At 52.7% G+C, this 15,829-nt stretch overlaps 1 protein-coding gene and 1 pseudogene across 1 annotated transcript in view; both read right to left on the bottom strand.

The window, feature by feature from the left end:
* Positions 1–2,258, bottom strand: part of CLEC20A (C-type lectin domain containing 20A) — a 19,163-nt gene extending 16,905 nt beyond the window's left edge. Inside the window, exon 1 of the mRNA XM_034666772.1 lies at positions 2,152–2,258. Within this exon, the coding sequence (XP_034522663.1) occupies positions 2,152–2,194 (43 nt within the window). The 5' untranslated portion in view covers positions 2,195–2,258. The remainder of the gene's footprint in view (positions 1–2,151) is intronic.
* Positions 2,259–4,472: 2,214 nt separating this feature from the next.
* LOC117803417 overlaps positions 4,473–15,829 on the bottom strand; it is a 96,236-nt pseudogene continuing 84,879 nt past the window's right edge.

Genomic DNA, 15,829 nt, shown 5'->3' on the forward strand with positions numbered 1-15,829 from the left:
AGCTTAATAACAAAGCCCACATTTACTGAGCACTCCTGGTGTGCCTGTAGCTCATTGAATCCTTCCAACAACTCCCTAGGATAGACATCACCATGTCTGTTTTACAAATGAGGAAACCTAGTCACAGAGAGGTAAGTGACTTGGCCAAGGCCACCGCATGGGAAGGGATGGAGCCCGGATGCAAGGACAGTGGGTGCCCTGTGGTAGGCGGGGCTCGTCACTGGGGCTGCACATTAGAACCCCCTGGGGAGCTTCCCAAATACACTGATGTCCAGGCGCACCCTACAACAAGGATCTGAATTTGCTGGAATTGCATCCGAATTTTGTAAAAGCCCCCGGGGAGAGGACCTTTTTGCTTGTCTGTCTCTGCCACCAGGGGCAAGCAGCTTGGGACCAAAGAACAACAAGCCTTATTCATCATCATGTTCACAGTGTCCAGCACACCAGAAGGACTCAATGTGTTGAAAATGAATGAATGAATGAATGAATGAATGAACGAACTAATGAGCAAGTCAAACCTCTCCTGGGAGCCAACCTCAAGCCCCAAGATCTCCATGTTAGCTTCCTTCCTTTCTGACTCCATACCCTTGTGTGGTCTCCCCAGAAAAAGCTGGTCAAGGGTGACTCTGCCTTGCCAGGCCCTGCCTGTGTGGAGGGTGGAGGGGCCAGGATGGTTGGCGGGAGGGGTCCTAGGCCTTAAGGGATCAGCCTCAAGCCAGATGCCCTAGGAGAGGAAAAGAAGACTGAAGAACTGGGCATACACAGTGGCCGACACGGACACAATTGGGAGGACAGGGAAAGGGCTGACAGACACTTGCCACACGGCATGAAGCTCCCCACACCCACCAGAGTCCAAGATGCTGCCTGTGGCTGCGAAAAGTTGGAGGAGCCCTGCAACAGAGAAGGGGAATAGGAAAAAAAAATCACTCATTCTTACGACATGAGATTCACTTTGATGTTTTTTATCTTATTCCATTTAATTTTTTAAGATCACTGACTGTGGCCCACAGTTGACTTTAGGACCCAGTGGGTCACAACTCGCAGTTTGAGAAACTAACTGGAAACACTGTGTCTCCTGCTGCCTCCCAGACTCCAGCCTCCAGCGCTGAGGTCTGGGTCTGCGTCCCACTGTCCATCTGACACACACAGATCCACCTGCCCATGTGCTCTGTCCTGGGTCTCTTAGCTCACACCAGCACCTCCAGCTCCCAACCAGGGGTCATCGCTGGTCCCTCCCTGTCTCTTATTCTTGGCATCCAATCACACCACAAATCCTGTCGTTCTTGCAATCTGGAACCTTCTAGAACTTTCTGCATCTTTCCATGCCTGCTGTTGCCCGGCTCCAGCCACCATCCTGTCTCTAGGAATGACAGCCCTGGCCCCAACGGGTCCCTCTGCTTCTCCCCACACACAGTACGCCCCCCACTCCACACATCCTCAGGCTCCCACCCAGGACAGCGGCTCCATACCCCGCTGCACGCGGACTCCCACATCTGTTCCTCACACACACCAGGCTTCCCCCTGCGCCTGGGCTCCTTTTCCTGACTTGATTCTCCGCAGTCCTTCATCTACACTCAGGCCCAACCCAAATCTACCTGTTTAGGGTAACCTTCCCACCCACCGGCTCTGCAGAATCACCCCCCGCACCACTCCCTGTGACTCTCCCTTCCCGTCACCCTGCTTATCTCCTGCCCTGCACGGGTCACATTCTCTAATAATCTTGTTTGCTATCTCCTCGCCAAATGTCTTTTTCCCACGACAGGTTATGCTCGGGGAGGTCAGCGACCATTTCTGCCCAGGGAACTTCCTAGGCACCTTGGACATACTTGCCCCATAGACGCCTACACGGAGACACGAATCGTGCAATTATATGCAGAGCAGCCGGAGCTGGGTTCTGGGCCTGGGCCCGCGGGTTTGGAGGAAGGGGTGAGAGGAGCCCAGCCTGCGAGCCTGGGGTGGCAAGCAGGGGACAGGTGACTGAGGCGTCCCTCTCACACCTGAGCTGACAGCTGAAAAACAGGCCTTTCTTTCCACTTTGCCCCCCTTCAACCTCCAGCTCTGCGAACTCTGGGGACAGGCGCCCTTCTGTCTGTGGGGGCCGAGCCCTGGGCGTGCAGGGCCCCTGGGCGTCCTGCCTTCACCCCGCCTTACCTGCGGCGCAGCAGAGGGACAGGGGCCACATCAGGCTCCGCATGGCCACAGCGCAGGTCAGGCAGGGGGGAGACTCCTCACCCGGCAGAGGCTACACCTGGTCTTCCGGGGCTTTATCCCTCACCCTCCACTCTCCTCCTCTTCCTCCCAAACTGACAGATTTTACTAAACAAACACTTGGTGCGTCCTGCCCGCCAGCCCCTGTGTGAGGTGCTGGGGGGGCACCCCGCAGGAAGCACCCTAGTCTGGCAGGTTGCAGGGACAGCAGCAGGGCCCGGCAGTCAGTGAGCAGACAGAGGCGGGGTGGGGGGATGCGGGGAACAGAGAACTGCGGGTGGGGCGAGGCTCTGCTGGACAGTCCTCCCTGCTCACGGCCCCAACCACACCACCAGGGAGTGGCCTTCGGATCCCCAGTTGACAGGTGGGAAGGTTGGGGCCGGGAGAAGTGGACTAACTCGCTTACAACTACCTGGTAGGCAATAGCAGCACAGCAGCTGAAGGCCACGGGAAAGAGGAGGTGGAGGCGATGGGCCCCCAGCAAGTGCTCCTTCAGTGACATCAGAGGTCCCCCACCCAGGTCTGGGCTCTGGCTCCGAGATTAAGCACAGACCAGAGACCAAGAACCAAGAACAGCTCGCTCTCCCTCTCTTTCTCTCTCTCTCTCTCCCTTCCTCCCTCCGTCTCAACATCCTGTTTATGCCCAGAGCTCTCTCCATTCCCTTAAGGGCTAAGCTTTCTGAAACCAGAGTCTGGAAGATTCTTTTCTGCCCTCCACCCCTTCACACCCTCCCCAGAGGGAATCGCAAACAGCCCCTCCGACTGAAAGGACAAAGGGAAAGAGGAAAAAATTGTGAATGCTTCCCCGCTAATGCTAGGCCACAATAGTCCCTTATGCAGTGATGGCCTCAGATGGCTTCCTCCAGTGGCAGGAAGCGTTTGTGCCAGGGCCTCTCCGGGGGCAGAAGAGAGCCTGACGATGCCAGGCCTGCCAGGACCCTCCCACGGGGCTGCTGGGCCATTTGCCCAGGACTTGTTGGGTGTCCTGAGTTAAGGGCCCAGCAAGGCACCCGGGCTGCCCAGCAGGAACAGAGGGAACCCCCTGGGGCAGCACAGCAAAATCTCTCAATAGGGAAGGGGTGTTCCGGTTTCTCTTAGGAGAAGGTGTGTTATTTTTCTCTTTGGATTCCCACTCCTACCCAGGACCGTCTGGTACACAGACAGAGACCCTGAATCCGGAAGAACCAAGGAGGCTTCAACTGGGCATGGAGGGCTGGTGATGAGGGGACATGAGCTTCACTGGACGTGGGTCAGGGCAAAANGTCTTAGGAGAAGGTGCTGTTATTTTTCTCTTTGGATTCCCACTCCTACCCAGTACCGTCTGGTACACAGACAGAGACCCTGAATCCGGAAGAACCAAGGAGGCTTCAACTGGGCATGGAGGGCTGGTGATGAGGGGACATGAGCTTCACTGGACGTGGGTCAGGGCAAAAGGAACAGAGAGACAAAGAAGCAGCAGGTTCCTCGGTGACCCAGGAACACACCATTGGGTTGCACAAGTCACCGGAAGCAAAGGGGGTTCATGAACCACCCCCCCAGATCTGCTGACCCCATTCCCCAAAGTAAGAATGCATTTCCACCCCGATGTGATACACCCTTAGGTTCAGGTCTATATAACCTTCACTTTCCCACAATCAACATATACCTTTCTCCCAAACCAGCTAGACCTGCATCCCCAAAGTAGAAGCCGCGTTGCCCACACTTGCTTTAGTACCGGGACAGCATCTTAGCAGCCCGGAGGGCAGGCAGGTGTTCTCCTGCGTAGCGAGCTGCTAGAGACTGTCTAGGGTCTTGTTAGAGATGCGCTTTGTGGCCACAATGCCCCAACCAAGAACAGCTCGAGGGGGTTTCTGTAAGCTTTGATTCCTGTGAGAGAATAGATAATATACGTATATTGCTCTCTGGCGTTTCTGGGCACAAAGCTTCTAGAACCCTTGTCATTTCCTGGGTGATAGGAGTGACTTCTGTTCTAATGAGGCGACTCTGGGTGGGCTCCTGGATGGAACGGGAGCCGCTCCCCAGGAAGTGAAAGCCATGATGAGAACTTTGCCACCGTGGGCCCATCCCCTCCCCAGAGTTCATGGCTGGTCACGCCTGCGTAGTGGAAGGTCCATAAAAATCCCAAAAGTACGGGGTACAGGCATCTTCCAGGTGGGAGAACACATGGAGATTGGGGAGAGTGGGGGGCTCAGAGGGGGCGTGGAAGCTCCGCCCTCTCCCCATCCCTTGCCCTGCACATCTCTGCCGTCCAGCTGTTGCTGAGTTACACCCTTTTGTAAGAAACCAGTGATCTAGTAAGTGAAATGCTTCTCTTTCTGTGAGCCGCTCTTGCAAAGTCACTGAACCTGAGGAGGGGTCGTGGGAACCTCCAATCTACTTGACCACACTTGTGGTCAGAAGTACAGACCACAACCTGGAACTGCGGCTGGCATCAGAAGCAGGGGCTGGGACTGGAGACTGGGGGGTGGCAGTCTTCCAGGACTGAGCCCTTAACCTGTGGGATCGATCGGACCCTATCTCCAGGTGTACAGTGTCAGAGCTGAGTCAGATTGTAGGACCCCCAGCTGGTGTCACACAATTGCTGTTGGGGGACGCCCCCACACACACATCTGGTATCAGAAGTGTTGTGAGTGTGGCGGTGGTGTCCGAGTGAGGGAGACACACAGGAGGACTGGGGGCATTTTCCTGAACAATCCGGGACCGGGGTTGCTAATTCCTTCACAGGAGGGAAATGATGGTGAGCTCACAGTGGTGTTATGAGAGCTAAATGAAATGGTCTTTGCAGTGGATTTGACACACTGCACAAATTCTAGTGTGCGACAAAATTGTACCTCTTGATTGCCTCTAAGTCAACCTAAGTGTTTTAAGGTGTACGCACAATAAAACGCGTCTAAGTATTTAAGTACACAGTTTGACCGGTTTTGCAGCATGTATACACCAGTGGGACCCTGGCCACAGTTGGATTCTAGAGCATTACCAACGCCCCAGAACGTTCCCTCCTGCCCTTTGCTGCAGTCCCTGCTCCACCCCAGCTCCAGGGCACCACCCATCCGCTTTCTGTTGCTCTAGATTTGTTCTCTCGCATTTCGTTTGAATGGAATTGCCCTCGGCACAGTGCCGGTAAGATTCACCCATCTGTCACATGTATCTGGACGTCACTGCTCTTTAATTCACTCTTCCACTGGCAGCGTGCTTTCCGGTTTGGAGTCCTGGTGCACAAAGCCTCTGTGAACACTCATGAACAAGTCTTGTGTGGATATACGTTCTCTTTCTCTCTCTCTCTCTCTTTTGACAGATCCTGCCGCAGGTTTCTTTGTACAAATACTGCAGGAGGACACCAGCCCCACGTAGACAGAAGCCCAGGGGTCACGCTGGTCCTCCTGTCCTCGCGCTGGAAGACAGAAGCCTCTACTGGAGGCTGGAGCCTGGGCACCTTTGGGAGCCTGAACCATGGCAGGAGCTGCAGTCCGAGCCTCGGGGTGTGAGTCTTGGTCTCGGACTTTGGCCGGCAGAGCCTGAGACCCTTGGCAATGCAGCACGAGCATGTTTCCCCGAGCTGGGGGTGAGCCATGCAGGGAAGTCGACTGAGCTCACGGCTGCCACTCTTTGGGATCTCAGGCTTGACCTCCTGGGGCTGCACGAGGGCCTTGGAAGCCTCGGCACGTGCACTCATGGCCTTGGCATTGTTGGCCTGCATCTTCTCCAGGCCCTTCTTCTTGTGCTCCTTGTAAACACGCACGTTCCCCAGGAACTTGGGTTCTACCCCTTAAGAGATTCATATCTTTGTGACTGGGGTCTCTTGATGCCATTTCTGGGCCATTTTCGTGACTGGTTGTGCATGGTGTGATTCCTGGACTAGGCCACGTCTGCACCGAAGCCCACAGCTCCCGAAGCACATCGGACCAGGAGAGAAAGAGAAAGACTGGGTATTATGTTCTTATTTCTTTGGGGTAGGTGCCTAAGGGTGGGACTGCTGGGTAGCATGGTAAGATCTGAAAGTGAGTGCTATTAAGAAACGGCTAACTCTTTTCCAGAGTGGCTGTGTCATTTCACTCCTGCCACAACACAGGAAAGTTCTAGCTACTTTGCTACCGTGGCAACATTAATTATGACTCTGAGCTCTCACCCTACCAGGGGGGTAAGGAAGAAATTTAGCCTCATCTCTTTTCAGGGCTGTTGCCACAACACACACACACACAGCGGGAGAAGAACAAAGCCTGGGTCTTACACTGTCTATACCGATTACCACTGAGAACTCCATTTTTCTGGATTATTTGACATCTGCCAACCACTCCATGGCTGAGCCCCACACAGCTCTTCCTCTCTGAGGTCCTTCTGCCCCGGGCACTACAAGAAAGGCACAGATTAATAGCTAAACATGTTATTCTGCCTTATATATAAAGCACTTAGCACAATCCCAGACCCATAGATGAGGCTTAGTTAATGCTTCTTCTCCCTTAACAGAGGGGAACGTTGTTCTCTCCCCTGTGGAGATGCACTTTGAGCTGACAGCTAGGACGGACGCTGCGAGTATCACAGAGATTGCACATCTGCCCTCTGAGAAGGTTCGGTCGGTTGTCCGGGCTGAGAACAGTCTACAGTGAACACTTGACTCCAAGCTCGTGCTGCACCTTGTTCATGTTGTCAATCCCGCAAAGCCGCAAGCAATATTCCAGTCAATAAAGGGACATCTCTTAAGTGTACCTGCTTACCACTGGCCACATTCCCCACTCCGAAAGTGGGGCTCTGGGGTTAGAGGTTCTTGACCTTTCTTCCTGCTTGCTGTTATGAACCATTCGGGTTGTAACACAAATCCATGTCAACCATCGTCTGTTGCAAACATAAGTCTCAGTGCCTGGCAACCAGGCAGCGGGCACACATAATGATTAAATAAGAGAATGAATGAATCATTGACTGTTGGTGATTTTGTGGATGTGGACGTGACCTGTTGAAGTTAATCGTGCTCTGCGGGGCCATTTGTGCTTGAGGGAAGCGCTCTGCTGCAGCTAGCCTGTCTAATCCCTGCACACCTGGGGAAAGCAGTGGGGCACCTGGGGCAGGTCCCTGGGGGCCTTCCTTGGATGACTGGATACCTTAGAGAGAAGCGCCCAGGGTCCTCTGCTTTTGGGTGCCCCCTATGGGCTGGCACACAGTAATGGGCATCCCGTCCAAGTTTCCTTCATCCTGAAGAAACATTTTTCCGGGTGCCCAAAGGAAGATGAACCCCTAGACGGTAAACTACCACTGAATGTATTTTTCATTTATTTCCCCCCAGCTAAGTGCTGTTTTAGGAACAAATCTTTAAAAAAAAGCAAAATTCTACTTTATTCCTCTAAAAAATATTTCAGCCAATAAACACATGAAAAAGCCTGCTCAGCATCACTAATCATTAGGGAAATGTAAGTCAAAACTGTAGTGAGATACCCATATACATTCATAAGGATGGCTACTGTCAACAAACCAGAAAACAGCAAGGGTTGGCAAGGATGTGGAGAAAAGGCAATCCTTGCACTCTGTTGATGCCGCCACCATTGAAAACAGTACCGAGGCTCTTCAAAAAAATAAAAACATGGTGACTAACATCACATAATAAAAAGTTAAAAAAAAAAAAAAAAAGAACTTGACCTGAAAAAAAAAAAGTAAAAACAGAAGGCCCATATGATCCAGCAACCCCACTTTTGGGCATTCACCCAAAGAATTGAAAGCAGTAGGGCGCCTGGGTGGCTCAGTCAACCGAGCGTCCATCTGTCCCTCCGACTCCCAATTTCAGCTCAGGTTGTGATCCTGGGGTCTTGGGATGGAGCCCACCCCCCCACACACACTCAGCAGGGAGTCTGCTAAAGTTTCTCTCTCCTTCTGCCCCTCCCCCTTGCTCGCTGGCTGTCTCTCAAATAAGTAAATAAATCTTTAAAAAAAAGCATTGAAAGCAGAGACTCCGAGAGCTATTCGTACATCCACGTTTAGAGCAGCATTTATTCACGGTCACTAAAACATGGAAGCAACCCAGTGTCCACGGAGGGAAGAATGGAGAAGCAAAGTGAGTATAAACAGACACTGGAATATTATTGTTCAGCCTTTAAACGGAAGGACATTCTGGGGCACCTCGCTGGCTCTGTCGGTAGAGCACGCAACTCTTGATCTCGGGGCCGTGAGTTCGAGCCCCCTGTTGGGTGTAGAGATTACTTAATAAAATCTTTAAAAAATAAAAGGAAGGACGTTCTGATCCAGGCTACAACAGGGATGAACTGTGAGGACATTATGCTAAATGAAATAAATCAGCCAGATGAAGACATATTGTATGATTCCACTTAAATGAGGTACTTAGTCAAATTCATAAATACAGAAAGTAGAATGGGGGTTGCCAGGGGCTGAGAAGAAGAGAAGGAAGAGCTGCTGTTTAATGGGTACAGAGCTTCAGTTTTATAAGATGAAAAGAGTTCTAAGTGTATTATACATCACTGAACAGTACATTTAAAAATAGTTGACATGGTAGATTTTGTGTATTTTACAGTAAAAAAATTAGAAAAAAGTAAATGTCTCCTGAGTTAATATTTACATAATTTGACTCTTTTTCTTTTCTTTAACCTATTATGTGTATTATGGCCAATTTTGCTCATATCATCTCTCGGGTTACTAAATTCTTTTGGTTTCACGTCACCGTGTGTGTTTGCATGTGGGCTTTTTGGTTTGTTCTGTTTCATATCATTTTCTTCCACAGTTATTTCATCCTCTTGCAGGGGCCATGACTTCATGGATTCATTATTGATTTCCCTTCAGTGTTTTATTTAGTTCATTGTGAGTGTGCCGGGAGGGGTTCCACAGGAGGGAGTTCCTGGGGTACACGGCGCACGCACCCGGCTGTAGGTCTGCTAAATCTCCCCACCCTCACCCCGCGCGCTCCTGGGCTCGGTCCGGAGCCCCGGGCGCGGGGCCGGGACTACAAATAAAGACGACTCCCTCTATCTCTCAAAGCGCTGCTTCCTGNATCTCTCAAAGCGCTGCTCCCCTGCGAGATCCTGGCGGCGTGTAAGGAGTGCAGGGCGGGGGCCTCAGGAGTGAGGGGACATGGGAGCAGCTAGGAGTCACAGCGGGCAGGTGCCACACCCTTTACATACTTTGCCTTATTTAGTTCCAAGAGATAAAAGTTTAAAACCCCATGAGGTAGGTACCTTATTATTACCCCATTTTCTGGAGAGGAAGCAAGTTCAGGGTGTGTGAGAAGCTAGCCAAGGTCATGTAACTAGTGCGGAGAGGCCGTGCGGTTTGAAGCCAGGTCCCCATGATCCTAGGGCCCGTGTCCCCCGAGGTTGCTATTCGAGGCCTCACCTCAGGGCGGCTGAATCCGCCGGAGGAGGGGATGGCGTCCCCACATCCGCGTTGTGTGTGCCCCATGTCCACTCCTTTCTCTCTTTAACCCCAATTTTACGAAAGTCAAGGGGGAAATGCTGACGTGGGCAGCGGCAGCTGGGACAGGCCACGCCTCCGCTCCCAGAGCAGGGCTTGGGGGGGTCCCCGCGCCTCGGCTGAGGTGGTCTGGGGAGAAGGTTAACCCCGCTGGCTGTGTAGCCAGGCTGCCTGGGTTCATGGCTCCCCCACCTAGCTCTGTGACTTCAGAAAAGGATTTAATGTTGGAGTCAAACTGCTTCCTCATCTGTAAAATGGAAGCAACAGGAAGGCCTAACTCTTAGGACAGCTACGTGGATGAAATAAAATCAACACCCTCCAAGGGCTTGGTTAAGACGCTAGTTATCTTCCTACAGGGATTCACCTTCTCTGCAGGGGAGCCCTTGGCTCTAGTTCAACCTGCAAGGGGAAACCCCGGCAGGGGTGCCAGGGAATCACTGCACCAGAGGGTCCAGTCCCACAGGCCCAGAGCCCCTCGTCAGGGGAACCCTAAGTCCCTCCTCCCCAAGGGGACAGCCCAGTGCTCGTGCCTGCGCGGCCCACCCTCCCGCAAGGACGTGTGCGTGGCCAGGTGTCTGTGGCTAACCCGATACCTGTTGGCCATTGACCACACTGAGCAACAGGCCGAGGAGACGCAGGGCACTGCAGAGGCCGGGCAAGGGCTCAGAGCTGCGCTCTTGAGAGCAGGTCTGAGAAGGAGCTCAGAAGGGGGCCAAGACTGAGCGTAGCCGTGCAGCCATGGCCGAGGGCTGCTGGGGGGGTCTGAAAAGAATGGGGTGTCGGAAGGTATGGACAAATGCCCTCCTACTTGATGGTCTCCAGGGGACAAAGCTCTGTGAGTGAGCAGAGGTGGTGTGGCTCCGTCGGAATGGGTCATGCCCTAAAGCTGAGCAGAGGGAAAGCAATGCGTCCCGGAGGACTTGGCCTTGATATCACTGGCCTTGGTGGTGGCCAGGAAGAAGGCAGGCTCTGGTATCAGAACGGCCCGAGGCGAGGGTCTGCGTGCGAGGGGCCTCCTGCTAGGCCTGCTAGGCCTGCCCCAGAAGGAAGTTCAGGAGGGCAGGGCCGGAGGTCAAGCCAGAGGTCAGTAAAGGCAGACAATGAGCGGTGCTCCGAGTGAAGTGACCGGTCAGGAAGGCGGGAGGGACAGGTCATGTGATGGTCAATTTTACATGTCAGCTTGACGGGGCCAGGGGTGCCCAGATATTTGGTTAAACATTATTCTGGGGATGTGTGAGGATGTTTCCAGCTGAGATTAGTACCTGAGTTGGTGGACTGAATAAACCTGGTTGTCCGCCCTAATGTGGGTGGGCCCCAGCCCACCTGTGGAAGGCCGAGGTCTGGGCCAATAGACGATGCAGGTGTTCTCAACATCCATCATTACCTCCAAACTCTCTCTTTGGAGTGGCCTCTGGAAGCGAGAAAGGCAAGCAGGAAGAAACCTTCCTCTCTGCCTGCGCGTCTTCGAGCTGGGATATCAGTCTTCTGTGCTTGGAAGGGAACTTAGCACCAGTGGCTCTCCCAGACGTCCGGCCTGCAGACAGCAGATTGTGTCCCTTCTCCGCCTCCGCGATCACGTGAGCCAGTTCCTGAGAACGAATCTCTTGGAAGGTAGATGGATAAGTCTACCATAGGCAGCTCTCCCTGTGCTTCTGTTTCTCCAGAGAACCTTGACTCATACAGGTAACCAAACGGAAGACAAAATAGAAGGTGTAAAGAATGCCCTGGGGTGGGGGAAGGGGGTCCTGGCAGCCGCAGCACGGAGGTCAGGTCAGGGTACTAAGTAGAATCACCCAGAAGCTCCTGGAAACCAGACCGGCACAGCAAAGTCTCCTTCATGTGGACTTCGGGGTTTCCAGTTTCTAATTCTCCCTGTCCTGAGAGCTGAGGCAGACCCATGTACAAAAACCTCAGGGCTGCTATGTTTTTGAATATCCCATTCTTTGCTGAGGCAGGAACCCCCAGCGCCTCTGAGAATGCGTGAGCTGCACACAGTCTGACATGGTAAAATGTGAGCTTGACCCACACAGCTCAGAGGACACCTTGTTCTACACTGTTAGGGGGCGCACAGATTTAAGTCCTGTCCAAACCGCTATATATAGTGACAAGGCCAGGTAGAGGTGAGCTTGGCCCAGATGGAGCCGAGAAAGCTGATACGGCATGCAATACGCCCGCGGGGCAGGCCAGGCACTCTCTATGCTGGAAGGAGGACCCATTTGATATGCCAGAGACGGGTGAACACCATCTGAGGCCCAGCATGGAGTGCGTGTTGGCTTGTAATCCTCCTGGGAGCTTCTTGGGTGTAATTTGAAACCAGCCCCTGGGAGAGACAGAGGAAGGAGGCAGCCATGCAGGTTGGCAGGGGTCAGGTCTATCAAGCCAAGGGGACATACCAGGCTTGTCTTGGGCAGCAGCAAGATGAAAGCATCCCTACCCCTGAAAAGTTTATAAAGAGGACCTCACAGAATCCAGTCACCTATGCCCTGCAGGTGTTTTCACCACATCACTATCTCCAGGCTCTACCCTCGGAGCAGCCTCTGGGAGCAAGAAAGGCAAATGGAAACCACATTCCAAGGACAGGGAAGGGGTGAGGAGCCTCCAAGTGCTGGGATCCAGCTCATGGGTCTTTTTGATGAACTTCCCCAACAGGGTGGTCGCCCTGATGAGTAGAGGGAGGGCATCATCTTCAGAGGTCCAGGCATGTGGTGGGTCCTATGCTCGGTTTTAGAAAAGAACCTGGCTCTAGAGGAACCAGGGTGCTGGGAAACTCACAAGGCCAGGCATGGGGTCCAGAAGAGCATGGCAGAGAGCCAGCTCCAAAAACTGGGTCGGGCTCCTCCTCTGGGCTCCCTCAGCACCGGGGTCTACTGACCATATTGTAAGTGCAGTTCTACTGAGGTTTCTGTCAGCCCCATCAGCGACGAGTGCCCAGGGGCCAGCGCCATGCCATAGTTACCTCTGTGCCCCTGGTGCCTCACAGGGTGCTTGGCACGTGGTGAGTGCCCCGCAAGTGTGTGCTGAAAGAACTGGGGACTCAGTGCCGAGCCCCCTGCTGCATGAAGCCCTGCTGCTTGCTCAGAACCAGCCTGGCCCGGAGCCTGGAGGAGCAGATCTGTGAGTGTGGTGTGGGGCTGAGACCCGGGTGCACCCCAGGCTTCACAGTCCTCTGGACGGGTCGCGGTGGTCATGGTTTTTAGAGGCGGGGGAAGGAAGGGGATCACTTTGTTTCAATCAAAAATTAGATAAAAGTAAAACAACACTTGTGTTGGGGGGGGGCTCAGGAAATGAGAGTAGCTTGCTTTGGTGTTTGATTCCATCCAAGTTATCTTCCTTTGTGCCATGATTTTCACATGAGTTTTGCCACCCAGAGGAGCGATGTCACTTAACGCTTCCCTCCCTCAGCTTCAAGTAGGAGCCCAGGGCCCCAGAGTATTTGTCTGTCACGTGGCCCAGGAGCACCCCAGAGCCCCGTGCTGAGAGGAGCCGGGGCTATAGATGGCTCTTCTGTAGGAAGAAGATGGGCAGGCTTCACATTTTTCCTGAGCAGCTGAACAAGATTTCTGGAGGAAGCACTCCCTGCAGAACCAACTACAGTGTGATGTGCTGTCAACCTCTTGTGACAAAAGTCCAGCCAAGGTGTTTTGATGCTATAAAAAGTATCTGTCTGGTGTTTGGTTACAATAAAAAAAAAAAGTCAAGTGAAAGTCCTCATTGTAAAAAACCATGAAGGACTTGCTTTCACACCCCCTTTTCTCATGGCCACTAAGTACATTACCAACCTTGAGAATCTTTGGGATGTCACCAAATGGAAATACTCAACATTTCCATAGGTAATGTCCCCGTGGGTCAGCAGCCAGGGGTTACTACCACACGTATGTGAGTTCCCAAAGATCTGCAATTAGCAGGAAGGCATGGCCAACTCTGTCAGTCAGGGTCAGTTCCAAAAAGAACCCACATTATCTGGTTTAATTGTTGGGACGCTCAGCGAAAGGGCAAACAGTCAGCTTCCAGCAGTGTTCAGACCTGCGTCAGAGAGCTGGCTGCTGCAGAGCCCGTGCCTTGGCTCCACCTGCACCCGCAGACGAGATGCCTCTGCAGGTGGGACTGGGAGCTGGACGAAGGCTAGCTTCCCACCAGTGCCTTTTTGCCAACGAAGAAAAAAAATCCACAACCCTGCATAGAGCTCTGGGAAACTGCCCAGATCTTAGTCTTTCAATGCACTAGGGTTTCCCTTGCAACTCGGCCCCCCATGAGAGCTCTCCAGGCTGGCCCTGACTGTGCTAGGAGCAGTTCTCTCTCTGTCTCCGCAGTGGCTCTCCAGCTCATTGACCTTCTCTAGCTCCCTGACCTCTCCATGTGACTGTTGGCTCTACAAACTTCCTTGCTTTGATCACTACCCATAGCTTGAGGTCAGAGATTCCCTTTTCTCGGTGCAAGGCCTGGAACCCCTACCAAGGGAAGAAGATTCACACCTTCTGGACCATTCTTCACATGGACCCAGCTCTGAGGTGCTAATGACCCTGGGGGCAAAATGGGCAAGAGCAGAAAGTAAACCAGGTGTGAAAAAAGCCATGGCCAGGCTGACCCCACAGAAGGCCAACCAGTGTCCAGTGTCTCTAAGTGATGGAAAACTTTGGTCCCATCTAAGTTGTTGTCCATTTGTTGGTGGGGCCCAGCAGTAGGTGTCCCCAGGCAGGGGTCAAGTTCAGGTGGCTTCCTGGGATTAGACACAGGGGGTCATCTGCAGCAGGTAATGAACTCTCAGCAAAGGGGACAGCAGCAGGGCCCATCCCCCAGGGAAGGTATGGCAATCAGCTTGGACCCCAGTGCTACTCAGAGGGCTTAGAACAGCAAGAGAAGCTTCAAAGCAGACCCACATTCCAGCACCCGCAGGAAGGGAGGGAGATGTGCAGAATGGATCCGGGGTAGACTGGGATTACGGTATCGTAAACCTTGGCCAGACGGGATCATTATTACAATCTCTGGGTCAACACACTAGCCTGTTGGCCATTCAGATGACTAGAGGTGAGCCCTTAACCTGAACACTGCCAGTTTACATTCGCTGGGACGGTTAATCCCAGCTCCAGTGCCTGTGCAGCCTTCCCTTTTGATCTTGTCAGCTTCCTCCCTTTGCACAAAAAACCGAAGAGCACTAACTCAAGTTTCCATACAAGGGGACTTGTTAGAATGAACTAGGAAGGTGTGCCAGAGCTTGGCTACCTGCTTCTTAGGCCTATTTCCTTTTGTTCCCGGGAGAAACTCAGCCACATGTCCCAGCCACCTTTGCAGTTGGGTGTGGCCTTGTGGTTGCGTTCTAGCCAAAAAAAGTGGGAGCAAGCGTGGCGCAGGCCACTCCCAGGACTACCCACAGAACACCGCCGTTCGCTATCCTCCCTGTCCACCATGCGAACCCTAGTCCCCAAAGGTCCAATCCAAAGAGGCCACTGTGCCACTCAGATGTGTGGCTTCAGTGACAGATGGAGTTGGGAGGTGCCAGAGGTGGAGAGGAGGCTTTTAGGCTCTGGGATAGCAACCGTAGAGAATCTCTGAGCAGGAACGCCAAAATAAACAGGAGTATAATTGCCATCCTCTACTCGGACTCCGTTCAGAGAGAGTAAAGGGACTCCAGCCAAGTAAGGCGGTCCCAGGAGCCATATTTAGCAGGAGCTGGGGAGCCTCTGACTGTCGGTGGCTCTTACCTTTATCTCATGCAGCAGGCTGCTCTGTAACAGGTCCCCCCGGGCCCTGGAAGGCCCTGACAAGCATGTCCCTGTCATGGTGAGCGCATAGGTTAAAGAAGACTGCAATCCTCATACAATACATTTGCTCCTACTTTTTACCTACCATCAGCTGTACTGAATTACCTGGAGACTTACAATGATCTGTTCAGAATATTATGTATGTTTATATATATATATATATATATATATATATATATATAATATATATCTATTTACTAGAGAGACAAAGCGGGCATGAGTCAGGGGAGAGGCAGAGACAGAGGGACAAGCAGATTCCCCCCGAGCGGGGAGCCCGACACAGGGCTTGATCCCAGGACCCTGAGATCCTGATCTGAGGTGAAGTCAGATGCTTAACGGAGCCGCCCAGGCGAGCCCAGAATATACTATTTTGCTCTTGAAATAGAGGTACTAGAAGTTCATGATAGAAATTGGGTGTAGTTTTTTCATAGAAACAATATAATAGGATTATGATTCTA

This window comes from Ailuropoda melanoleuca, chromosome 8 (genome assembly GCF_002007445.2).
Source record: "Ailuropoda melanoleuca isolate Jingjing chromosome 8, ASM200744v2, whole genome shotgun sequence".
Lineage (NCBI taxonomy): Eukaryota > Metazoa > Chordata > Mammalia > Carnivora > Ursidae > Ailuropoda > Ailuropoda melanoleuca.